Source organism: Staurois parvus, unplaced genomic scaffold (assembly GCF_062004578.1).
Source record: "Staurois parvus isolate SC_StPar_1 unplaced genomic scaffold, SC_StPar_1.0 ptg001079l, whole genome shotgun sequence".
Lineage (NCBI taxonomy): Eukaryota > Metazoa > Chordata > Amphibia > Anura > Ranidae > Staurois > Staurois parvus.
In genome coordinates this window covers 184,446-211,683 of record NW_028318875.1, presented here as the reverse complement: position 1 = coordinate 211,683, position 27,238 = coordinate 184,446, and the positions used below count along the sequence as shown (strand labels likewise).

General features: G+C 45.1%; 1 protein-coding gene across 1 annotated transcript in view; it reads right to left on the bottom strand.

The window, feature by feature from the left end:
* The window catches only part of LOC149440459 (uncharacterized), a 200,408-nt gene that overhangs the window by 13,351 nt on the left and 159,819 nt on the right, over nt 1-27,238 (bottom strand). Inside the window, exons 5-12 of the mRNA XM_089658510.1 lie at nt 23,977-24,074; nt 23,690-23,896; nt 23,399-23,534; nt 21,267-22,465; nt 13,774-14,181; nt 13,372-13,692; nt 13,100-13,235; nt 10,184-11,141 (exon numbers count right to left, since the gene is read on the bottom strand). Coding sequence (XP_089514636.1) covers nt 10,184-11,141; nt 13,100-13,235; nt 13,372-13,692; nt 13,774-14,181; nt 21,267-22,465; nt 23,399-23,534; nt 23,690-23,896; nt 23,977-24,074 — 3,463 coding nt within the window. The remainder of the gene's footprint in view (nt 1-10,183; nt 11,142-13,099; nt 13,236-13,371; nt 13,693-13,773; nt 14,182-21,266; nt 22,466-23,398; nt 23,535-23,689; nt 23,897-23,976; nt 24,075-27,238) is intronic.

The following is a 27,238-nucleotide window of genomic DNA, read 5'->3' as shown; positions in this document are numbered from 1 at the left end:
TACTATGGGGGATGAATTACTATATGGGGGATTAATTACTATGCTTACTATGGGGGAATATTACTATACTTACTATGGATGACACATACACATCATTCATCTACTCTTGGTCCGGCCCCCGGGTCCAATATATGAACCCATTGCGGCCCTCAAGTCAAAAAGTTTGCCCACCCCTGGTATAGACCCACAAGTGATTAATAGGCAAATTAGAGGCCTAAAAATGGGAGGGGTAGTAGGGGGGTGGGATTTGGGGGGAGGGGGATGGGAGGGGAGTAACAGGGGAGGATGGGTGGGAGGGAAAGGGGAAATTGAGGAGAAAAAAAGAGATACAAGAAGTATGGAAGATCTACGGTTTATAACATATAATGTAAATGGGTTGAATTGTCCTGGGAAAAGATTTAAGCTATTCAAGGAGTTGCAACATAGAGAAGCTTCTGTGTTCTTTTTGCAGGAGACACATCTTGAGATTAAGTCAAATACTAAGTTGAATTCTAAAAATTATCCATCATGGTTTTCCGCAGATTCCCCAATTAAGAGAGCTAAGGGAGTAGCAATAGGGTTTGCAAAAAACATAAGGCTTGAGCTGGAAGAAAGAGAAATAGACCCTGAGTGGAGATTTTTGTTTTGAGAGGTAGGTTGCAAGAAATGGAATGTACAATTGCAAATATTTATTGCCCAAATAAGAGACCGGAGTTATATTTGAAAGGTGTTTTGAGAAAATTGATGGCCTTCAAAAAGGGGCGCTTGATAGTGGCAGGGGACTTGAATTTCTGTATGGATCCACAAATGGATACGACCTCTTCTGCGCAGAGAGAGGGAGGTAGGTCTCTGAGAACTTTAAAGAAGGTGATGCATGAGTGTCAATTGGTGGATATTTGGAGAATAATACATGGAAAAGAGAGAGACTATACCTTCTTCTCTAATGCGCACGAGATGTATTCGAGACGGGACTATATATTGGTGGCCCATGAACTTATTGAGATGGTGGCTAAAGTAGAGATAGAGGCAATGTCTCTCTCAGACCATGCCCCTGTTACATTGAAATTAGGGTGGGGGAGGCGGTTGACCGGTGGTATAGGATGGAAGTTGAATGAGGCTCTTCTCCTGGATCAGGAGATTGATCAGAAGATTCGGGAAGAGATTGAAAGATTTTTTCAGGAGAATGAGACAGGTGAAGTGTCGGTGGTTACAGTATGGGAGTCCCACAAAGCCTACATAAGAGGCATATTGATTGCGTCCGGGGCAAAAAGGAAAAGGGAAAGAAGAGAGAAACTTACTGGCCTGTTAAAAGAAATATTTGACCTGGAGCAGATACATAAAAATAAAATAACAAAAGAGATAAGACAGAAGTTAATAAAAAAGAAAGAAGAACTAGAGATACTGATGGAAGAGGAGAGGAGAAGAGTTTTTAATAAAGTGGCAAGTGAGAGGTATAGATGGGGAGATAGACCAGGAAAATATTTGATGAGAGCCTTGAGGAAAAAGAAAAACAGGAATTATATAGAAAAAATAAGAAACCCCAAGGGAGGAATGGTTTATTCTACTAAAAAAAAAAATATAGTGAATTGTTAATACCTAAATTGAAGAAATATATGAACAGCCTGGGTGGGGAAATGGAGATGAGGCGAGAATCTTTGCAGGCCCATGTGGTGCTTATTCAGAAGGAAGGGAAGGATGCTTCTCAGTGCTCTAGCTATAGACCAGTGGTGGGCAACCTTTTTTTTCAACTGAGCCAAATCTCGCCAAAACCATGATTGAAATTTATTTTGAGAGCCACATTTTTAAAACTGAAAATACATCTCCCATATAGTAATTCATCCCCCATAGTAATTCATCCCCCATATAGTAATTCATCCCCCATAGTGTAATTCATCCCCCATAGTAATTCATCCCCCATATAGTAATTCATCCCCCATCGTAATTCATCCCCCATAGTAATTCATCCCCCATAGTAATTCATCCCCCATATAGTAATTCATCCTCCATATAGTAATTCATCCCCCATATAGTAATTCATCCCCCATAGTAATTCATCCCCCATATAGTAATTCATCCCCCATAGTAATTCATCCCCCATATAGTAATTCATCCCCCATAGCAATTCATCCCCCGTATAGTATTTCATCCCTCGTATAGTATTTCATCCCCCGTATAGTATTTCATCCCTCATATAGTATTTCGACCCTCATATAGTAATTCATCCCTCATATAGTAATTCATCCCTCATATAGTATTTCATCCCCCCATATAGTATTTCATCCCTCATATAGTATTTCATCCCTCATATAGTATTTCATCCCCCCATATAGTATTTCATCCCTCATATAGTATTTCATCCCTCATATAGTATTTCATCCCCCCATATAGTATTTCATCCCTCATATAGTATTTCATCCCCCCATATAGTATTTCATCCCTCATATAGTATTTCATCCCTCATATAGTATTTCATCCCCCCATATAGTATTTCATCCCTCATATAGTATTTCATCCCTCATATAGTATTTCATCCCCCCATATAGTATTTCATCCCTCATATAGTATTTCATCCCCTCATATAGTATTTCATCCCTCATATAGTATTTCATCCCTCATATAGTATTTCATCCCTCATATAGTATTTCATCCCCCCATATAGTATTTCATCCCTCATATAGTATTTCATCCCCTCATATAGTATTTCATCCCCCCATATAGTATTTCATCCCTCATATAGTATTTCATCCCCCCATATAGTAATTCATCCCTCATATAGTATTTCATCCCTCATATAGTATTTCATCCCTCATATAGTAATTCATCCCTCATATAGTATTTCATCCCTCATATAGTATTTCATCCCCCCATATAGTATTTCATCCCCCCATATAGTATTTCATCCCTCATATAGTATTTCATCCCTCATATAGTATTTCATCCCCCCATATAGTATTTCATCCCTCATATAGTATTTCATCCCCCCATATAGTATTTCATCCCTCATATAGTATTTCATCCCCCCATATAGTAATTCATCCCTTATATAGTATTTCATCCCTCATATAGTATTTCATCCCCCCATATAGTATTTCATCCCTCATATAGTATTTCATCCCTCATATAGTATTTCATCCCTCATATAGTATTTCATCCCTCATAAAGTATTTCATCCCTCATAAAGTATTTCATCCCTCATATAGTATTTCATCCCTCATATAGTATTTCATCCCCCACAGTACTATTCCCCCCCCCCCTTCTAGTAAGCCAAGTCCCCCGTGTCAATTCACTTACCTTTTGCGTTCCTCTCGCTGTCTTCCCGCGCCGTTCGGGTCTTCAGGGCGGACTGTGAGAGGAGCCTAGCTCCCCTCCCCTCACGTTCGGCACGCTGCCCCGCCTACACACATCCTGACAGCCACATCCGCGGGCCGGATTAAAAGGTCCGCGCGGACTTTTGGGGCTGCCAACCGAGAGGAGGCAGGGGAGCGGCCGACCGAGAGGAGGGAGGGGAGCAGGCGCCCGGCACACAGAAGAGCCGCATTAGAGTGGGTAAAGAGCCGCATGTGGCTCGCGAGCCGCGGCTTGCCGACCACTGCTATAGACCAATCTCACTTTTGAATATAGACACTAAGTTATATGCAAAGGTTTTAGCAAATAGGTTGAAAGATTTAATGCCAGAATGGATCCAGGGGGACCAGGTGGGATTTGTACCAGGGAGGGAGGGTAGAGACAATGGTTTTAGAACTTTGTTGCTTATCCAGAAAGCGAGGAACGGGAAAACTCCGGTGGTGGCACTTTCAATCGATGCTGAAAAGGCATTCGATAGAGTAGATTGGAGCTTCATGATGGACACTCTGGAGACTCTAGGATTGGGAATTAGAATGAGAGAGTGGATAGGAAAATTGTATAAAGAGCCCTCTGCGGTTATTTTGGTTAATGGAGAGAGGTCAGAACCTATTGGGATGTCAAATGGAACAAGACAGGGATGCCCACTATCCCCATTGCTGTATGTATTGTCATTGGAACCCTTACTGGCAACAATTAGGAAAAATATGGACATAAAAGGAATACAGATAGGAGGAATTGAACATAAAGTGGCAGCCTTTGCGGACGACCTGTTGTTTTATGTGGGAAATCCTAGGATAACACTCCCAAATTTAATGAAGAGCTTAAAGGAATATGGGGAGCTATCAAATTTGAAAATTAACCCAACAAAAACTGAGATCTTAAATGTAAACCTTCCAAATAGTGAAAAAGAAAAGATACAAAAAGAATTCCCTTTTATATGGAAAGATAGAGGGATAAAATATCTAGGGGTTAAACTCACTGCTTCATATACGAACTTGTATAAATCAAACTATATCTCACTTTTAAATGAGATTAAAGAGGAACTAAAGAAATTGGGAGGAGGTAACCCGTCTTGGATAGGGCGCATAAATCTGATAAAAATGATAATTGTACCTAAAATCCTATATAAATTCCAGATGATCCCAATTTAACTTCCGGAGGTTTTTTTTAAGGTAATTAAAAAGATGTTAATAAGATACATATGGAAGAATAAAAAACCTAGAATATCTTATGATTTGCTGAGTAGAAATAAAGAGGGGAGGATTGGGAGTGCCAAATTTTAAGAGGTATTATAAAGCAGTAGTTCTAGCAAGAATTTATGACTGGACACACAATCCAGAGGGGAAAAGGTGGGTTAAGATTGAAAATGAATTAAGTGGGGTTAACTTGAGTAAAATCATATGGGTACCAGCACAATATAGAGGATTAAAAGATACCACAAGTGTTTATACATTAAATGTTTTAAAGGTTTGGGATAAACTGCACAAGTTTATGAAATGGGATTTTAATTCACAACTAATGTCAACGAGGAACACAGAGTATTTCCCTCCAGGTAGGGAGGAGAGCACAGGAAAATGGTTTAAAAAGGAGGATATTCAACTAAGGGATATTATGGTAGGACAGGAGTTGAGAACACTTAAGGAGTTGAAAAAGGACAAAAGGGAACTTTTCATTAAGATAGATGAGTGGAGATATCACCAATTAAAACACTTTGTCGGGAGTCTTCCGAAACCTTTGAGATTGAGAAAGGATTGGAATTTGTTTGAGAGGTTGTTGGAAGCACGTGGAGATGGGAAACGGGGCATGGCAAAAGTTTATAAGATTCTCACTGAGTTAGACACTCACACAAAGCCAACGTACATAGTAAAATGGGAAAGGGATTTGGGAATAGAGATAGATGAAGACAAACAGAGGAAAATATATAGACTAACACATGAGAATGTAAGCTGAATGCGGCAAAGGGTCTAATACCTAAGTTTTGGCATAGCTTAGAGGTGCCGAGAAAAGAGGATTGGGTAGAAAGAGTGAACCAAATATGTAAGATGGAGAAACTGTATTATATGCAAGAAGACAAGATGGGGTTATATTACAGGAGATGGGGAAAATGGGAAGATTTTGTGTCCAAGGTGAAATATATGAAGCAGTAGAGAGGGATATGTGAAAGTACCCCTTACTTAGGAAAAGATGTAATGGAGAAATGCAGAGTGGGTGGTTTTATCATTGGGGGGAGGGTGGTTTCAGGGAGGGTGGGGGTGTTAGATAGGTGGTGGGGGGAAATGGGAATAAAAGATAGAAAGGGATATAACTGATGGTTTTGTATGTTATATGAGAGTAATGATGAAATATGCATTTTATATGAAAAATGAATATTTAAATTAAACAAAAAAAACTCACCAAGGATAAAATCAGTTAAAAAAAACATATTTTTGAGGTTTTTTTTTACTAAAAAAACACATTTTTTTTTGTAAAAAGTAGATGCTACATCTGAAAATGTCATGTTTATCAATTTCTGGCAGCAGGTGGTGCTCTTCAGGAAAATGCAGCTGCCTGTACAGGCTTATAGCAGGGCTGCCGCACAGTCATCGGTGCCTCGTAATCTGATCTCCCCTGCTCATGTGAACATGAACCGGACAAACTTCGAGCACTGCTCCAAGCACTCTGATGCTCCCATGACTCGTATTGATTCTTGTGCGTCGGAGTGCAAAGAACCCGTCCCGGCTCAAAGGAGACAGAGCGCCGCACTCCAAGAAAACAGCCCAATTGTAGAAAGTAAAAGTGGCTTCATCCTGGCTCCTCCCAAACCATGCCTCCCCCCAATGTGTTTCGCCCTGCCCACAGGGCTTAGTTATAGAGAACCTTTATGGCCAAGCCCTATGAACAGGGTGAAACGCGCCAGTCTGTCCCGGATCACAGGGGAGAAAGGAGATGGAACACCACATTCCGAGAAAACAGCCCACATGTATGAAGTAAATGAGGCTTCAGTCTGGCTCCTCCCAGGCCATGCTTCCGACGCTTTTTGTCCCATCCACAGTGCCCACTCAAAGAGAACCTCTATAACTAAGCCCTATGACCAGGGCAAAACGCGCTAAACAGTCAGTCCTGGATCAATACACATGGGGGGAGAAAGGAGGTAGAACGCTGCACTCCATGAAAACGGCCCAGGTTTAGAAAGTAAAAGCAGCTTCAGTCTGGCTCCTCCCATGCCACGCCCCCCTGTTGCATTTCACCCCACCTACAGGGCTTAATAATAGAGGACCTCTGTGACTAAGCCCTGTGGGTGGGGCAAAACGAGTCAATAACGTGATCCCTGTGTCAGCTAGTGCTGCTGCAGGGGAGAGGAGGGAAATAAAAACAAGAGGTGGGCTATTGAAGCCTATGGGTGATGTCATCGCTCCAGACTTTACTAGCTGTTGAGCACTCCCTTCTCTCCCTGGCTTCAGTGTGACTCCTCCCATGCCACGCCCCTCTGACATGTTTTGCCCCACCCACAGGGCTTAGTCATAAAGGACCTTTATGACTAAGCCCTGTGGGTGGGTTGAAATGCGTCGGTCACGTGATCCCTGTGTTAGCTAGTGCTGCTGTAGGGGAGAGGAGGGAACTCAAACAACAGATGGGCTTATAAAAGGCTATGGGTGATGTCACCGCTCCAGGCTTTACTAGCTGTTGTTGAGTGCTCTCTTCTCTCGGCTTTATTCTGGCTTCTCCCATGCCACGCCCCTCTGGCATGTTTTTACCCACCCAAGGGGGTTAGACGTACAGTTGTGGCCAAAATTATTCAACCCCCAATGCTGTAAAGGGGTTTAGGGACTATAGTGTACATTTGGAATTGTATTCAGAATCAAATCCTACAAGGACGTTGTAACTACCCAAATGCAACTAAAATGACATCAATTGTTTATGTAATACAGTAGTAAATGGTTCTTATGTGGTTTCTTCATTGCCACAATTATTCAACCCCTTAAAGACTACCACTCTGAAGAACAGAGGTTCATACAGGTGCTTTCCATCAGGTATTGAAAACACCTGTGGATGTCACCGAGCAGCAATCAAGCATAATAAGCACCAATTAGGCAGCTTTAAAATGACTGTGATACTCAGCTCCTTCTAGACATTTACTGGTGTGGTTACAAACATGGTGAAGGCAAGAGAATGGTCCAGGAAGACAAGAGAAGAGGTGATTTCTCTTCACAGGAAGGGCAATGGCTATAAGAAGATTGCAAAGATGTTAAACATACCAAGAGACACCTTAGGAAGCATCATTCGCAAATTCAAGGCAAAGGGCACTGTTGAAACGCTACCTGGTCGTGGCAGAAAGAAGATGCTGACTTCGACTGCTGTGCGCTACCTGAAGCGTAGAGTGGAGAGAAGTCCCCGTGTGACTGCTGAGGAACTGAGAAAAGATTTGTCAGATGTGGGTACAGAAGTTTCAGCCCAGACAATAAGACGCACACTGCGTAATGAAGGCCTCCGTGCCAGAACTCCCAGGCGTACCCCCTTGCTGTCTCCAAAGAATAAGAAGAGTCGACTGCAGTATGCCAAAAGCCATGTGGACAAACCACAAAAGTTGTGGGATAGTGTTCTGTGGACTGATGAAACAAAATTAGAACTGTTTGGGCCCATGGATCAACGCTATGTTTGGAGGAGGAAGAACAAGGCCTATGATGAAAAGAACACCTTGCCTACTGTGAAGCATGGTGGAGGGTCAATCATGCTTTGGGGCTGTTTTGCTTCTGCAGGTACAGGGAAGCTTCAGCGTGTGCAAGGTACCATGAATTCTCTTCAGTACCAGGAGATATTGGATGGAAACGTGATGCAGTCCGTCACACACCTGAGGCTTGGGAGACGTTGGACCTTTCAACAGGACAATGATCCCAAGCATACCTCCAAGTCCACTAGAGCATGGTTGCAGAGGAAAGGCTGGAACATTTTGGAGTGGCCATCGCAGTCACCAGACTTAAATCCGATTGAGAACCTCTGGTGGGACTTAAAGAAAGCAGTTGCAGTGCGCAAGCCTAAGAATGTGACTGAACTGGAGGCCTTTGCCCATGAAGAATGGGCGAAGATACCCGTAGATCGCTGCAAGACACTTGTGTCAAGCTATGCTTCACGTTTAAAAGCTGTTATAACTGTAAAAGGATGCTGTACTAAGTACTAAGATTGAATGTCACTTGGGGGTTGAATAAAACTGATAATGCTGTGAGCACAGAAAAGACATTTGTGGTTATTTCATTATAACTGTTATGTTATATTTGTCTGACCTACAAGTGCCTCTTTAATGTAAATGTAAGCAAGATGACTGAATGATCAAAAGCAATGTCAAACTGGCCAAAACACTCAATTTCAGTGGGGGTTGAATAATTTTGGCCACAACTGTAAAGGACCTCTATGACTAAGCCCTGTGGGTGGGGCAAATCGCGTCAGTAACATGATCCCTGTGTCAGTTAGAGCTGCTGCAGGGGAGAGGAGGGAACTCAAACATCGGATGGGCTATTGAAGCCTATGGGTGATGTCACCGCTCCAGGCTTTACTAGCTGTTGATCACTCTCTTCTCTCCCTGGCTTCAGTCTGACTCCTCCCATGCCACCCCTCCAAGCTTTACTAGCCGTTCTTGAGCCCTGTCTCCTCTCCTATGTAGCCGGTTATTGACCGACGCACGACTGGATCGAAGCAGCATGAAAACAGGTAAGTGTATACATCCTCCTTACACAGGTAAGCAGGCCTAGGTGTTAGGGGGGTTGAGGGAGTATTTTTAAGATTAGTTAGGGTTATCCTGGAATTCTACTTTAAAACTTCTGCTGGAGGTCAGGGGAGATCAGACTACACTGCTAGAGGGACCCAACCAACAGTGACCCCCCCCTCCTTCTCTCTCACCATGATGTCCTCCATGGAAGCTTCTGCTGGAGGTCAAGGGACATCAGACTGCACTGCTAGAGGGACCCAACCAGCAGTGACCCCCCCCCCCCTTTTCTCTCACCATGATGTCCACCATGGAAGCTTCTGCTGAAGGTCAGGGGAGATCAGACTCCACTGCTAGAGGGACCCAACCAGCAGTGACCCCTCTTCCTTCTCTCTCACCATGATGTCCTCCATGGAAGCTTCTGCTGGAGGTCAAGGGAGATCAGACTACACTGCTAGAGGAATACAACCAGCAGTGACCCCCCCCCCCTTCTCTCTCACCATGATGTCCACCATGGAAGCTTCTGCTGAAGGTCAGGGGAGATCAGACTACACTGCTAGAGGGACCCAACCAGCAGTGACTCCCCCTCCTTCTCTCTCACCATGATGTCCACCATGGAAGCTTCTGCTGAAGGTCAGGGGAGATCAGACTATACTGCTAGAGGGACTTAACCAGCAGTGACCCCCCCCCTTCTCTCTCACCATGATGTCCTCCATGGAAGCTTCTGCTGAAGGTCAGGGGAGATCAGATTGCACTGCTAGAGGGCCCCAACCAGCAAAGACCCTCCCTCCTCCTCTCTCACCATGATGTCCTCAATGAAAGCCTCTGTTGAAGGACAGGGGAGATCAGACTACACTGCTAGAGGGACCCAACCAGCAGTGCCCCCCTCCTTCTCTCTCACCACGATGTCCTCTATGGAAGCTTCTGCTGAAGGTCAGGGGAGATCAGACTACGCTGCTAGGGGGACCCAACCAGCAGGGACTCCACCACCACCTCCTTCTCTCTCCTAGCAGAGGAAGCCAGACACAACGTTGAAGTCTTTAGTGATCTCTGATCTCCTTATAAAGTGTTTCTAAAAGTACAAAATTCAGGAGTGCTCAACCACGGGTTTTCTAAGGTGTATGTCAAGGTTGGGTGTGGAAGACATTTCCCACACTCAGTCACTAAGGCTCCTCAAGGGTTGTGTGGGACCTCTGGTGTCTGGAAACATGAGATTTCCTTGTAAAACCTTTCCCACACTCAGGGCACAAATACGGCTTCTCCCCTGTGTGCATTTTCTGATGTCTGTTAAGATGGGAAGTCGTTAAAAAACATTTCCCGCACTGGGGGCAGGAAAACGGCTTCTCCCCCGTGTGAGTTTTCAAATGAGTATTAAGATGGTACTTCTCTGAGAAACATTTCCCGCACTCAGGGCAGGAATACGGCTTCTCACCCGTGTGAGTTCTCTGATGTGTGAAGAGATGCGACTTCTCTTTGAAACATTTCCCACACTCAGGACAGGAATACGGCTTATGTCCTGTGTGGGATCTCTGATGTCTGATCAGATGTAATTTTCGTGCATAACTTTTCCCACATTCAGGGCAGGAAAACGGCTTCTCTCCTGTGTGAGATCTTCGATGTGCGACTAGTTCATATTTTACTGGAAAACATTTCCCGCACTCGGGACAGGGATACGGCTTTTCCCCCGTGTGTAATCGCTGATGTCGGAGAAGTTGTGAGGTTTGTGAATAAGATTTCCCGCACTGAGGACAGGAATACGGCTTCTCCCCTGTGTGAGATCTTTGATGTCTGACGACTAGTGTCCTCGTTGTGAAACATTTCCCGCAGTCAGGACAGGCATGCAACTTCTCGCCGGTAAGTAACCTCTGATGTGCGTAGAGACTTTGTTCAAAGCCAAAACTTTTCCCACATTTAGGACCAGAAAAGGTCTCCTGCTCCTGAATCCTGGCCCCATCCCCCACAGTATGAGGTTGCTCAGAGTCAGAGGGACTCCATGGTCTCTCCACACTGGGAAATCCACCATCCATAGTGGAGCTCATTGTCTTTTCTCCGGCACAATCTCCTGGGATGTCCTCATCTTCCATTTTACAACCTGGAGATAAAGTGAGACGATCCTTTGAGGGTTTCTCCATGGCGGGTCCTGGAAAAATAGAAAAACATCATCAATAGATAGGAGAGGGTTAGTTCACTTCCATCAAGATTCCATCTGGATCAGGGAGATAGGAGGGAGCAGATGTTCTCTGTGGAAGTCCCAACCAGCTGGGACTCCTCCCCTCTTCAAAAGGCCTTTGCTCCTCCTCCCAGATCTCTTCTACATTTACACCGCCTTGTCAGAGGAGCAGGAACCAATGGGGGCTGGGAGGGGGGAGGGCGGTAACAGAGCAGAGATAAGAGAAGAATATATTCTGGTCACCTGTGCTGATCTCTGTAGGAGTGTCCTCCTCTATGAATGTCCTCCTCATTCCAGCCTCCTCCGTATATTGCTGATCATCCCTCACATACGTCTCTTCTACTTCACCCTCAACTTTCATGTTCATCAGATCTTCACCCTAAACCAACAGGAACTAATGGGGGCTGGGAGGGGCATACTCTTTACACCACAAGCCTAGGCACTGGGTCATGTGATCTCTGATAGACAAGAGGGTCAAAGTTCAGACTTGCAGACCCTTTTGCATAGAAAAGGTGACCACAAGCCTATAATCTCCTGTGATGTCCTCATCTTCTATTTTACAATCTGGAGGTAAAGTGAGACGATCATTTGAGAGTTTCTCAATGGTTGCCTTGGAAAAAAAAATATATTATTCTTTCGAACCTAGAACAAGTATCCCAACACCTAGGCTCCTGGTGAGAAGCTGCTCTGAAGGAAGCTTAGAGAAGACTTTTCTCCAGCATTCCAGCAAGACTGTTAATTGAGCTTTAACCTCTTGCCGTCCACCTGCTGTTTATAAACGGCAGGGCGGTGGCAGTCCAGGGGCGGGTTGCCGTTCAGAAACGGCACCCGCCTTTCCTAGCTGTGCGCGCTCCCTGGGAGCGCGCATCACCGCGATCCGGTGCCCGCTGTGTCCTCCGGACACAGTGAAACACCAATCGTCGGACGGGACCTCTCTACGAGGTCCCGATCATGTGATCACTGATTGGCCAATCAGTGATCACATGCAAAGTAGTAAGCAAGATGTCACTTGTGACATCATTGCTTACTACGTGTGAAATCTGTGAATGAACAGCCTTGTACCATGTGACAAGCTGTGACCAATCACAGCTCACTCAATACTTCTCAATGACTGCAAGAATGCAGACAGAGAGAAAGAGAAATGATTGCTTTTACTTCCTATATGGGTGTAAAAGCAATCAGTGTAAAAAAAAAAAAAAAAAAAAATCTTCATCACCCCCCACAAGTAGTACAGTGTCACCATGGTGACACTGTACTGCTAGGGTGACAGTATGTAAAAAAAAAATAAAAATAAAAAATAATAATATAAAAAAATAAAATAAAAATGTAAAAAACATTTTTTTTTAAATTATAATTTTTGGTTATAAACTAATTTGGATTTTTTTTTTTTTACTAAAAAATAACGGAATAAATTTTGGCCAAGATTTATGATGAAATATTATTTATTTGCAAAATTTTATAAAAAAAAAACACTTTTTTTTAAAATTTTTGGACTTTTTTATTTACATAGTAAAAAAAATAAAAATCCCAGCGGTGAATAAATACCACCAAAATAAAGCTTTATCTGTCTCAAAAAAATGGTAAAAAATTCATATGGGTACAGTATTGCATGACCGCGCAATTGTCATTCAAAGTGTGATAGCGCTGAAAGCTGAAAATTGCCCTGGACAGGAAGGGGGTAAAAGTGTCCAAACAGGAAGTGGTTAAGCTAAGGTTTGGCTAGAAGTCTTCTCGAAAGACAGGGCAACCTAAGAAAAGTACAATCCTATTAGTGCTACTGTAACAATCCTAATACCGTCAGCTGAACCCCAGAATCTAAATCAGGTTTAGATACAAAAATTGTGTCTGCACCTCGGAGGAGGTTTATCTGAGAGAAAAGAATATCAAATGTGTAGGACAGGTGAAAAATATACTGTATTATGGCTCACTTATGCTGATCTCTGTAGGAGTGTCCTCCACTAGGAATGTCCCCGTTATTCCATTCTCCTCCATAGACTGCTGATTATCCCTCACATACGTCTCTTCTACTTCACCCTCAACTTTCATGTTCATCAGATCTTCACCCTAAACCAACAGAATGGAAGAAAATAACATCTGTAACATAGAAGGATTTATGATGTGAGATCACATAGAACATCTCATCTTGTAGAGTCCACACATGTTCCATCACTTTATGTTCCCGACCCACAACTCCACAGACCTGATGATGGTGAGGGATGGTGAGATCTTCCTGTGTGGAATCCCGGGAATACAGTGGACGGGGACATCTCTCTGGTGGGTTCCCATGATTGGATCCACCTACCTGATAATGGTGAGGGATGGTGTGACCTTCTTGTGTGGAATGCCGGGAATACAGAGGACGGGGACATCTCTCTGGGGGGTATCTACTAGGTGGCTCCTTCATAATGCCCTTATAGAGATCAGTGTGTACTTCTGAAAGCTCCTCCATCACGCCATACTCCTCATCCTCCTCTTTAAACTCTTCTTTTATAATAATATTATATTCCCCGAAGTTTCCATTCTAAATATATCAAAAAATTAATTGTAAGAACCTTTTGTAAAAGAAAAAAACATAACTATCAGTGGGAGTTCCTTCACCTACCTGATGCTGTTGAGGGATGGTGTGACCTTCCTGTGTGGAATCCCGGGAATGCAGAGGACGGGGACATCTCTCTGGTGGGTTCCCATGACTGGATCCATCTACCTGATGATGGTGAGGAATGGTGTGACCTTCCTGTGTGGAATCCCGGGAATACAGAGGACGGGGACATCTCTCTGGTGGGTTCCCATGACTGGATCCATCTACCTGATGATGGTGAGGGATGGTGTGATCTTCCTGTGTGGAATCCCAGGAATACAGAGGACGGGGACATCGCTCTGGTGGGTTCCCATGACTGGATCCATCTACCTGATGATGGTGAGGGATGGTGTGACCTTCCTGTGTGGAATCTCGAGAATACAGAGGACGGGGACATCTCTCTGGTGGGTTCACATCACAGGATCCATCTACCTGATGATGGTGAGGGATGGTGGGACCTTCCTGTGTGGAATCCCGAGAATACAGAAGATGGGGACATCTCTCTGGTGGGCTCCCATCACTGGATCCATCTACCTGATGATGGTGAGGGACGGTGTGATCTTCCTGTGTGGAATCCCGGGAATACAGATGACGGGGACATCTCTCTGGTGGGTTCCCATGACTGGATCCATCTACCTGATGATGGTGAGGGATGGTGGAACCTTCCTGTGTGGAATCCCGAGAGTACAGAGGACGGGGACATCTCTCTGGTGGGTTCCCATGACTGGATCCATCTACCTGATGATGATGAGGGATGGTGTGACCTTCCTGTGTGGAATCCCGGGAATACAGAGGACGAGAACATCTCTCTGGTGGGTTCCCATGACTGGATCCATCTGTAGGAAACACACACACTGACTGAATCCATTGTTTCTATGTGTTTATGAGATGATGGGGGATCCAGGTGGACTCTCTGTACTGCTCTCTTCTTTACAATAAAGTCTCCTCTTACCCTGTGATGTGAGGGAAGGCTGATCCTCCATCATGACGTCCTTGTAGAGGTCCTTGTGTCCTTCTAAATACTCCCACTCCTCCATGGAGAAATAGACAGTGACATCCTGGCACCTTCTAGGAACCTGACACACACAATGATACAGTCACCATCCTTATAAACACATTTAATTCCCAAAATCCTCTTTTTGGATTAACCGTACGAGGTCTGAAGCACTTCCCAACCGCTGATCCGTTTCACATTGATAACATTTATCAATGTGAAACAAGATGACAGGCGGGAAGTCATTCGTTTAGTGTAGGTAGTGACACTGCCACTAAATGAACAACTTCCAGCTGTAGCAGACAGAGGTTCAGGTGGGCCATTTTGCCATTCCGGGAACCTTGAACAGCTAGAGTTCGGGTTAAGCTCAAGCTCGAACCCAAAGCTTACAAAATCCATAATAACTCTACCCCTCTGAACCTGGCCTTCAACAACTATGCTATCATAGTCTGCGATAGAATGGAGGAGGATTCAGTAGATCTGAACAACCTGAACACGGAGGTGTTCCTCTTTCCCAGTTTCTATAGTTGGGAGGTGTAGACAAACTACCTATCCAACCTGAAGAGTGAGCTTCTGGTTTGGACTTGAACTGCTCCAACAAAATGCTGCTAATGTGATATCCATGTCTCCAGGATACTTTAGTAGGTGAAGGCATACTATGTGGTGAAGATCTGCCACAGTGATAATTTTGCAAATGTTAGTCACATGTTTCTCTCCTTCCTCCAAATCAAAAAACATACACATTTGCTTTAGGGTAAAGAACACCCCGACCCTCTAAGTGCGACCTGGAGCCACCTAGCCGTGCTTCAGAAAGCACCCTTTCGTGGTCTCCGTCAGCCTACAAATGTGCACCATGGTCCCATTCGTTGAAATGGGGAGATCTGTTGTCATGTCGGTCCCCAATGGTCCTGCTCAGTAAGACTTTCCCTGTAGTAATGAATTGGGCCATGGTGCACAAGATGAAGACCTGGAGAAGACACTTTCTGAACCAAGAATGTGTGTCCCTGTCCAACAGTGAAGATCTCTGGGTTGGGGTGGCCACCTCATCCCTTTAAAACCGAACACATATTAATTAGACAGGTTCTGTGGCTGACTAAGGTGGTCATTAAACTCTGGATTGGGAATGCCACCTCATCCCTTTAAAACCAAACACATTAATTAGACAGATTCTGTGGATGACTAAGGTGGTCATTAAACTCACTTAGTGCCTTATCTGCATTCAATTAGCCTCAGAACCCGTGTAATTAATATGTGTTTAGTTTTAAAGGGATGAGGTGGCAACCCTACTCTGGATGGAGGACATAGTATCTGACCAGGTGGGTCGCACTCAGGGAGGTGGGGCTGTTCCAAAGGCGCAATTTTCCTCTAAGTCACTGTCCTCTGACCCCATAAAAATGGTATAATCCATTAGTATTGACTGATCAAGTGAGAAGGTGGGAAAGACGACACATCTCCAAAATGAAGAGAATGTTCCGGCCCCGTAAGTGGGTGGTTGTTCTGACCCTGAAGGGGTTTAATCTAGGTTTCCACACTATATGTGTGTACCATCAAAGTGACTATGGAGGAAGAGGACGGGCATGACGATGGAGGAAGAGGACGGGCATGACTATGGAAGAAGAGGATGAACGTGACTATGGAGGAAGAGAACGGACGTGACGATGGAGAAAGAGGACGGGCTTGACGATGGAGAAAGAAGACGGACATGACAATGGAGAAAGAGGTCGGATGTGACAATGGAGAATGAGGACGGGCGTGATGACAGAGGAAGAGGACAGACATGACGGGAAGGTTACTGGGTGTAAATAGAAAATCAAATCTTATTACCACCTCTGCTGCCACTTCCAGCAATGTCTCCTCTCTACTTCCTCCAAACTCACCTCTCAACAGAACTTTTCTATTTATACCTGACATCACTTCCTGCCTTCCATAGAGACTTCCTGTGTGGGTAGAAGTGAGATCACCACCTTGTGGAGCTCCGAGGAACTGCAGCCCCAAGAAACATTTTGCGCACTTAGGTATACGTGTATAATGCTAGGGTGACGCACTCTTAACATTTCACCTTAAACTAGAACTTCACTCAAAAAGTGAAGTCCTGCCGGTTTGCTCCCTCCCCCCGTCTGTAATTGAGTTGCAGGATTTTTTCGGGGGAAGGGGAGTACCAATTTTTATTGGAACTGACTCCCACCTCTGCAATCCTTGCCTAGACGAATACAATGTCTTTCGCCCCACATCCTCCCCTCCTGCAGCCTCCTGTCAGATGTCTCAGGTGGAGACTTAGTCCATGTTCTGCTCATCCATGACCTTTCCTATGCGGAAGAACTTCTTTAGCTGGGTGACACATCTACACAACTCCTCCAAAACTTGGTTAGTATAGAGGTCACCCAACAGAGACACATGGAGAAAGGTTTGTATGAAACCTTACCCACTCAACTAATTTGTTTAAACATCTTAACTTAGCAGAAGGTCCATCACCATAGTCCTGAGTCTTAGGTGGAGATGTAGTCCATATCCTGCTCATCCATGACCTCACCTACGTGGAAGAAAGTCTTTAACTGGAGGTCTGTGATTGTCACAAACGACCCCCAAGGTGACACATCTACACAACTCCTCCAGAACTTGGTTAGCAGAGAGGCAACCCAACAGAGACACATGGAGAAATGTTTGTGAGTTCAAACCTTACCCAACTCATGTAATTTGTTTAAACATCTCAACGTAGCATGATATACATAAACTATTGGGGATGGTCTACTAAAGTGTGGGGAAAATTATTGTCATAGGGTTTGGCTGATGTTTGGTCTTAGCCTCAATGGAGACACATGGACAAAGGATTTTGAGTACTAATCTTACACACTGCAAGTTAGTAACTAAAGGTTATTAGCTCACCATGATATAAATCACAAACTCTCTCTATAAGGAGCTGCCAACATAGAATAAACTGAAGAGAAGAAGAAGCTCTAGAACTATACAGAAGGTCCATCACCATAGTCCTGTGAGTCTCACGTAAAGACGCAGTCCATGTTCTGCCCATCCATGACCTCACTCATGTGGAAGAACGTCTTTAGCTAAAGGTCTGTGATTGTCACAAACAACCCACAAGGTGACACATCTACACAACTCCTCCAGATCTTGGTTAGCATATAGGCAACCCAATAGAGAAACATGGAGAAACGTTTGTGAGTATGACCCTTACCCAACTCATTTATTTAAACTTCTTAACTTAGCAGGTCCATCACCATAGTCCTATGAGCCTCAGGTGGAGACATAGTCCATGTTCTGCTCATCCATGACCTTTCCTATGTGGAAGAACTTCTTTAGCTGGAGATCAGTGATTGTCACAAACAACCCACAAGGTGACACATCTACACAACTCCAGAACTTGGTTAGTATAGAGGTCACCCAACAAAGGCACATGGAGAAATGTTTGTGAGTATGAAACTTACCCACTCAAGTCATTTGCTTGACCTTTCCTATGTGGAAGAACTTCTTTAGCTGGAGATCTGTGATCATCACAAAGACCTTAGCAGAAGATCCATCACCGTCTTCCTATGAGCCTCAGGTGGAGACATAGTCCATGTTCTGCTCATCCATGACCTTTCCTATGCAGAACTTCTTTAGCTGGAGATCCAGATTGTCACAAACAACTCTGTCAGACACTGCCTGGCGGTACCTCTAGCAATCCACAGGACAGGATTCCCCAGAGTACAGAGCCTAAGCCCCAGTCTGCTTGTTCACCAGGGCCCCTGATGGTGGGGATGGACTTGGAGCAGACAGTGACCAGGTCGCGGCCCCTGAGTACACCCGCTGGTGGTAGAGGGATCCGCCAGAGGTATATACTGGTAGAGAGCCTGACGTGAAGAGGCGGGAAGGCCTGAGCAGTGGTGACCGGATCCGTGCAGGATGGATGGCAGGAGAAGCAAGCGTGGTCGGACAGGCCGGGTCGGTGACAGTGGGGACAGCGCGGTACAAGGCAGCAGGCAAAGAGTAGTCAGGTCACTCGCTGGGTTCGGTAACAGGAATTCAGATCAATAGGGATATCCAGAGTATGAAACTTACCCACTCAAGTAATTTGTTTAAACATCTTAACTTAGCATAAGGTCCATCACCATAGTCCCGAGTCTCAGGTGGAGACGTAGTCTATATTCTGCTCATCCATGAGCTTTCCTATGCAGAAGAACTTCTTTAGCTGGAGCTCCGTGATCGTCACAAAGACCTTGGTTAGCATTGAGGCAACCCAACAGAGACACATGGAGAAAGGTTTGGGAGTATGACCCTTACCCAACTCAAGTCATTTATTTAAACATCTTAACTTAGATTGTAAGCTCCAAGGAGCAGGACCCTCCTAACCCTCTTGTATTGCACTGTATCATTGCTGTGTTGTCTCCTTTTTATATTGTAAAGCTCTGAGCAAACTCTTGGCACTATATAAATCATGTATAATAATAACTTAGCAGAAGGTCCATCACCATAGTCCTATGAGCCTCAGGTGGAGACATAGTCCAGTTCTGCTCATCCATGAACTTTCCTATGCAGAAGAACTTCTTTAGCTGGAGATCCGTGATCATCACAAAGACCTTGGTTAGCATAGAGGCAACCAAACAGACACACATGGAGAAAGATTTGTGAATATGACCCTTACCCAACTCAAGTCATTTAAACATCTTACCTTAGTAGAAGGTCCATCACCATAGTCACAGTTACATAGTTAGTCTGGCTGAAAAAAGACAAAAAGTCCATCCAGTTCAACCATTAAAAATAAAGGTTATAATCTTATACCCACAGTTGATCCAGAGGAAGGCAAAAAAAACAGCAAAGCACAATCCAATTTGCTTCTGCAGGGAAACAAATTCCTTCCTGATGCCCCGAGAAGCAATCGGATATTCCCTGGTTCACCTTTACCTATAAATGTTATATCCAGTTATATTCTGTGTATCCAAGAAAGAATCCAGGACTTTCCTACAGCAATCCACTGAGCTGGCCACAACCAACTCTTGAGGGAGACTATTCCACATCTTCACAGCTCTCACTGTGAAGAAACCTTTCCATGTTTGGAGATTACATTTCTTTTCCTCCAGACGTAAACAGCGCCCCCTTATCCTCTGTGATGACCTCAGGGTGAATGACTCTACACAGAGTTCACTATATGAACCACTGATGTATTTATACATGGAGATCATATCCCCCCTTATGTATTATACATGGAGATTATTACCCCCCCTTATCTCCTCTTCTGAAGAAAGAATACATTCAGTTCCTCTAATCTTTCCTCACAGCTGAGCTCCTCCATGCCTCTTATCAGTTTGGTTGCCCTTCTCTGCACTTTCTCCAGTTCCCCAATGTGCTTTTTGTGAATTGGTGCCCAAAACTGAACTGCATATTCCAGATAAGCCTCAGGTGGAGACATAGTCCATGTTCTGCTCATCCATGAACTTTCCTATGTGGAAGAACTTCTTTAGCTGGAGATCCGTGATCATCACAAAAACCTTGGTTAGCATAGAGGCAACGCAACAGAGACACATGGAGAAAGGTTTGTGAGTATGACCCTTACCCAACTCAAGTCGTTTATTTAAATATCTTACCTTAGCAGAAAGTCCATCACTCTGGTCCTATGAGCCTCAGGTGGAGACATAGTCCATGTTCTGCTCATCCATGAACTTTCCTATGCAGAAGAACTTCTTTAGCTGGAGCTCCGTGATCGTCACAAAAACCTTGGTTAGCATTGAGGCAACCCAACAGAGACACATGGAGAAAGGTTTGTGAGTATGACCCTTACCCAACTCAAGTCATTTGTTTAAACAACTTAACTTAGCATGATTGTGGTAGATTTACTAAGGTGTACGGTGAATTATTGTCATAAGGTTTGGCTGATGCTTGGTTTTGGCCTCAATGGAGACACGTGGACAAAGGATTGTGAGTACGACCCTTACACAGCTTGTGTTAGTAACTAAAGTCTCTTAGCTCACGATGATATAAACTATCCTTGCTATACCTCTTTCTGTCCAAGATTACCGTTTTATTTTTCTTAGGCATGTATCTCAGACTGAGTGTGTCTCCCAGTGGAGGAGAAGAATTCTGTGCAATGAAGATGAATGTTACAAGTCATTATTACATATCTGACACACAAAAAGAATGTTTACCTCATGATTTACTTAGAAGCTGATTACAGGACAACAAAAAGATAACTGGTATTTACTTTGGCAGAATGACCGGCGTATAAGGTATGCCTTTGGAACTTATATTACGTCCAAGGTCTATGTGGTCCAAGGTCTTTGACTGGTTAAAATATTTCATGTACAGCCAAGCCATCAGGACGGTGTCACTGAGTAGTGGCTCTATACTTAGCTACTTGATATCAGACCTACATTCTAAACCAGTGATCGTCAACCTGCAAGCTAAAGGGGGACCTCAAATGTGGCCCCTAATGTCTCCAAACTGTCACAGACTGAGGACTTGCTGAAGGATTTAGTCAAAAGATTGTTCTACTGGAGTGTTTGGAGACTCATATAGAAGACATTTCCTGTACTTAGGACAGTAACAGACCTTGAGTCACATGGATTTTCTGATGTTTGGTAACATGGGAACTCTGTGAAAAACATTTCCCGCACTCAGGGCAGGAATACGGCTTTTCGCCCGTGTGACATCTCTGATGTCCATGAAGATGGGCCTTCTGTGCAAAACATTTCCCGCACTCAGGACAGGTATACGGCTTTTCACCAGTGTGTGACCTTTGATGTATATAGAGCTTGGACTTCTCTGAAAAACATTTCCCGCAGTCGGAGCAGCAATACGGCTTCTCCCCCGTGTGAGTTTTTTGGTGAGTATAAAGATTAGACTCATTTAGGAAACGTTTCCCACACTCAGGGCAAGAATACGGCTTCTCCCCAGTGTGAGATAATTGGTGTCTGACTAGTTGTGCTTTCCGTGGATAACATTTTCCGCACTCAAGGCAGGAATATGGCTTCTCCCCTGTGTGAGTTTTCTGATGCCTTTGAAGATGGGACTTCTCTGAAAAACATTTCCCGCACTCAGGGCAGGAATACGGCTTCTCTCCGGTGTGAGTTTTCTGATGTCTGTAGAGATGGGACTCGGTTAGAAAACACTTTCCGCACACATGGCAGGAAAATGGCAACACCCCTGTGTGAGATGTTTGATGTCTGACTAGCTGTGATTTACGTGGATAACATTTCCCGCACTCAGAGCAGGAATAAGGCCTTTCGCCTGTGTGTGATCTGCGATGTGCGACTAGCTCATATTTTACTGGGTAACATTTCCCACACTCAGGGCAGGAATACGGCTTCTCCCCCGTGTGAGATCTCTGATGTCTGACCAGTTGTGATGTTTGTGAGTAAGATTTCCCGCACTGAGAGCAGGAGTACGGCTTCTCCCCGGTGTGAGATCTTTGATGTCTGACAACTAGCGACCGCGTGGCGAAACATTTCCCGCAGTCGGGGCAAGGATGTGGCTTGTCTGCTGTGTGAGAACTCAGATGTGCGTAGAGACTCGGTTCAAAGATAAAACTTTCCACGCATTCAGGATCGGAAACCGTCTTCTCTTCTTGAATCCCGGCCCCATCCCTCACAGTACAAGGGTGCTCAGAGTCAGAGGGATCCCATGGTCTCTCCGCACTGGGAAGTCCACCAAAAGCTCTTGCGAGGTTCTCATCTTCTGTTTTAAAATCTGGAGATAAAGTGAGACGATCCTTTGAGGATTTCTTGATAGCGTGTCCTGGAAAAAGAGAAAAAAATCTCATTACTGTTAATGCGAGTGAATTAGATCTGCTAAACCAAGATTCCATCTACATCTGGTAGATGTTCTCTGGTTGTCCCAACCAATTCTTCCCATTGGAGAGAGTTTGGAGAAGCATTTTCTCCTGGAAAGATACATGTTTAAGTTTCTCTCTTCCTGTTCTTTTCCATTTCAAAAATCTTAGCTAGATCTTCTCGAAGAAGACGGAAAAACCTAAGAAAAGCTCAATCTGTGATACTGTAACAAACCTAATACTAAGGATGGGTACAACCATTATCAACCTATTATTGGCTGATATCACTCAGCTCCCACCCTACTCTGGACCAATCAGTGACCAGTAACAGAGCAGAGATAAGAGAAGAATATATCATGGTCACCTGTGCTGACTTTTCTCCATTCTGGGGCAACAGTAGGAGACTGCAGTGCCTCAAAAACAGTCTGAGATGGTCCAAGAGTCATAGACAGACTGGAGCATGGTGCAGTCAATGTGTGTAAAGAGTTGAGCGCACATGGACAAAAGTCCAAGGTGGATGTGGAGGTCACTAAGGAAAAGGCAGAAGACCCAGCCTCCAATGCTGAAAACCCTCCAATAGGGGAAACATGCTCCAGATTACAGGTGCTGGCTTCAACTGAGGATACCGAATAATTGCACCCAAAACCATTTGGGGAGTATGGGCATGGGTCACCCGTGACAGCAGGACTGCCTCCTCTGTGTCCATGGGCAGACAAGGTGCAGTAATGCAACTTAGGCCCTAATCTCACAGCAAGACCTCAGGTTCTCACAAACCAAGACAGCTGGTGATGAGGGTCGGACAACTGGAGGTGACCAGTAACAAGGCAATGGCAGCCAACCAGTTCCATGGGGTGCTTTGCAAGAAAAAGTGGAATGAACAGACAAGAAAGAGAGCTCACCTGTGTTGATCTCTGTAGGAGTGTCCTCCTCTATGAATCTCCTCCTCATTCTAGCCTCCTCCGTATATTGCTGATCATCCCTCACATACGTCTCTTCTACTTCACCCTCAACTTTCATGTCCATCAGATCTTCACCCTAAACCAACAGAATGGCAGAAAATAACACCTGTAACATAGAAGGATTTATGATGTGAGATCACATAGAACATCTCATCTTGTAGAGTCCACACATCGTCTCCACATGTCAGAGTGTTCCATCACTTTATGTTCTCGACCCTCAACTCCACCTACCTGATGATGGTGAGGGATGGTGTGATCTTCCTGTGTGGAATCCCGGGAATAGAAAGCACGGGGACATCTATCTGGTGGGTTCCTGGTATTAGGTGGCTCCATCATATCCTTGTGTCCTTCTGAAAACTCCTCCATCACTCCATACTCCTCATCCTCCTCTTTATACTCTTCTTTAAGAACAATATTAAAATCTACAAGGTTTCCGCTCTAGATATATAATAAAACATGGATTGTAACAAACACACTTGTGTATAAATCACAACTAGCAATAATTGGACCTCACCTACCTCATGATGGTGAGAGATGGTGTGACCTTCCTGTGTGGAATCCCGGGAATACAGAGGACGGGGACATCTCTCTGGTGGGTTCCCATGACTGGATCCATCTGTAGGAAACACACACACTGACTGAATCCATTGTTTCTATGTGTTTATCAGATGATGGGGGATCTAGGTGGATCCTCCGTACTGCTCTCTCCTTTCCAATAAAGTCTCCTCTTACCCGGTGATGTGAGGGGTGGCTGATTGTCCATCATGACATCCTTGTAGAGGTCCTTGTGTCCTTCTAAATACTCCCACTCCTCCTTAGTAGATATGGTTCCATAATTCCCAGAGCCATTCACTTCTCCCGTCAGCAGCTCTACAATCTTCTTGGTGATTTCTATAATCTTCTGAATTTTGTGTCCCTTGGGTGTCAGGCAGTGAGTTGAAGGCACGGTGATGGTGACATGGTCACCAGACTTCACAGGAGGCAAACTCTATATTGAAAAACCAACTGCTGTAGCATCATATAAAATTCCCAGAATCCTCCTCACCTCTCCGGTCAGGTCTGTGTTTTATTAATAGAGAGAGTGATGTCATGTGACCTCCCAGAATTCTCACCTCTCCAGTCAGGTTTTATTAATAGAGATAAGAGTGAAGTCATGTGACCTCCCAGAATCCTCCTCATCTCTCCGGTCAGGTCTGTGTTTTATTAATAGAGATGAGAGTGACGTCACGTGACCTCCCAGAATCCTCCTCACCTCTTCGGTCAGGTCTGTTTTATTAATAGAGATGAGAGTGATGTCATGTGACCTCCCAGAATCCTCCTCACCTCTCTGGTCAGGTCTGTGTTTTATTAATAGAGATAGGAGTGATGTCATGTGACCTCCCAGAATCCTCCTCACCTCTCCGGTCAGGTCTGTGTTTTATTAATAGTGATGAGAGTGATGTCATGTGACCTCCCAGAATCCTCCTCACCTCTGCGGTCAGGTCTGTGTTTTATTAATAGAGATGAGAGTGATGTCATTTGACCTCCCAGAATCCTCCTCACCTCTCCGGTCAGGTCTGTGTTTTATTAATAGAGATGAGAGTGATGTCATTTGACCTCCCAGAATCCTCCTCACCTCTCCGGTCAGGTCTGTGTTTTATTAATAGAGATAGGAGTGATGTCATGTTGCCTCCCAGAATTCTCCTCACCTCTCCAGTCAGAAGGTAGATTATCTCCAGGGTGAGGTTTAGTATCCTCTCAGTCATGTGACTCCGGTCCTCTTCCATCCTCGTTGATGTGGTCATGAGATCTATGAGTTTCTCTGTAGATGGATAGTGGAGAATTATCTAGACTGCAATGGTTGTACAATATTAGGATGTATGAGGTTATTGTATTACTTTCAGCAATACCCGGCTATGTACTATTGCCTGGAGTGGGAGACACGTTTGGTCTGCACTGCTCGGAGTTTGCTCTTCTACTTGGGACCAGGTATCCCTTAGGTCTGACTGTCAGATTAGAAATTTCCTTTTTCAAGAAACACAGATAGGACCTTCTATCTTCCATCAACTGTCATCATTGTGCTCCAATTTATGCTGTGAAGGCAACAGAAAGTCAATATATCATAGAAGGTCCTGACCTCAGATGGAGGAGCTGTGAAGGGCGTGTGAGGCTACTATGCTCATTTTAACCTCCACCAATCACCAATGGTACCAGCCTACCCCTACTGGTCACCAATGCACTTACCTGGGTTGTACTAAAGGTCCTATTGTCCTCTAAACCCCCATCCTCCATCTACAATAAACCTTGTATAATACTTTAGGATAGGCTTCTAAGGAGAAAAGATCATTGGTGGAAAGATGACGCATCTTCAAAATAAAAACCTTCTTGCCCCGAATGTATATCCGATATGTAAGAATGTTGCAGCTCTTAAGTGTTCTGTTCCCTGAAGGGCTAAATCTAGGTTTCCACACTATACATGTGTGTATCATCATCTGCTGGAGATAAAAGATGTCACAGTGACTATGGAGGAAGAGGATCAACACGACTATGGAGGAAGAGGACTGACGTGACGATGGAAGAAGAGGATGGACGTGACGATGGAGGGAGAGGATGGGCACGACTATGGAGGAAGAGGACGGACACGACGATGGAGGAAGAGGACCGACACGACGATGGAGGAAGAGGGCAGGCGTGACGATGGAGGAAGAGGATCGACACGACGATGGAGGAAGAGGGCAGGCGTGACGATGGAGGAAGAGGGCGGACGTGACGATGGAGGACGAGGGCGGACATGACGATGGAGGAAGAGGGCGGACGAGACGATGGAGGAAGAGGGCGGACGAGACGATGGAGGAAGAGGGCGGACGAGACGATGGAGGAAGAGGGCGGACGAGACGATGGAGGAAGAGGGCGGACGAGACGATGGAGGAAGAGGGCGGACGAGACGATGGAGGAAGAGAGCGGACGTGAGGAAGATGGCGTTCACGTCAATGGAGGAAGAGGACGGACACGTCGATGGAGGAAGAGGGCAGGCGTGACGATGGAGGAAGAGGGCGGACGTGGCGATGGAGGAAGAGGGCAGACGTGACGATGAAGGAAGAGGGCGGACGTGACGATGGAGGAAGAGGGCGGACGTGACGATGGAGGAAGAGGGCGGACGTGACGATGGAGGAAGAGGGCGGACGTGACGATGGAGGAAGAGAGCGGACATGACGAAGGAGGAAGAGGGCGGACGAGACGATGGAGGAAGAGGACGGACATGAGGAAGAGGACGGACATGAGGAAGAGGACGGACACGTCGATGGAGGAAGAGGACGGACACGTCGATGGAGGAAGAGGACGGACACGACTACGGAGGAAGAGGACGGACACGACTACGGAGGAAGAGGACGGACACGACTACGGAGGAAGAGGACGGACACGACTACGGAGGAAGAGGACGGACACGACTACGGAGGATGAGGACGGACACGACTACGGAGGATGAGGACGGACACGACTACTGAGGATGAGGACAGACACGACTACGGAGGATGAGGACGGACACGACTACGGAGGAAGAGAACGGACACGACTACGGAGGAAGAGGACGGACACGACTACGGAGGAAGAGGACGGACACGACTACGGAGGAAGAGGACGGACATGACGGTGGAGGAAGAGGACGGACGTGGCGGTGGAGGAAGAGGACGGACGTGACGGTGGAGGAAGAGGACGGACACATGATGGGGGGTTACTGGGTGTAATTAGAAAATCAGATCTTATTACCTCCTCTGCTGCCACTTCCAGCAATGTCTCCTC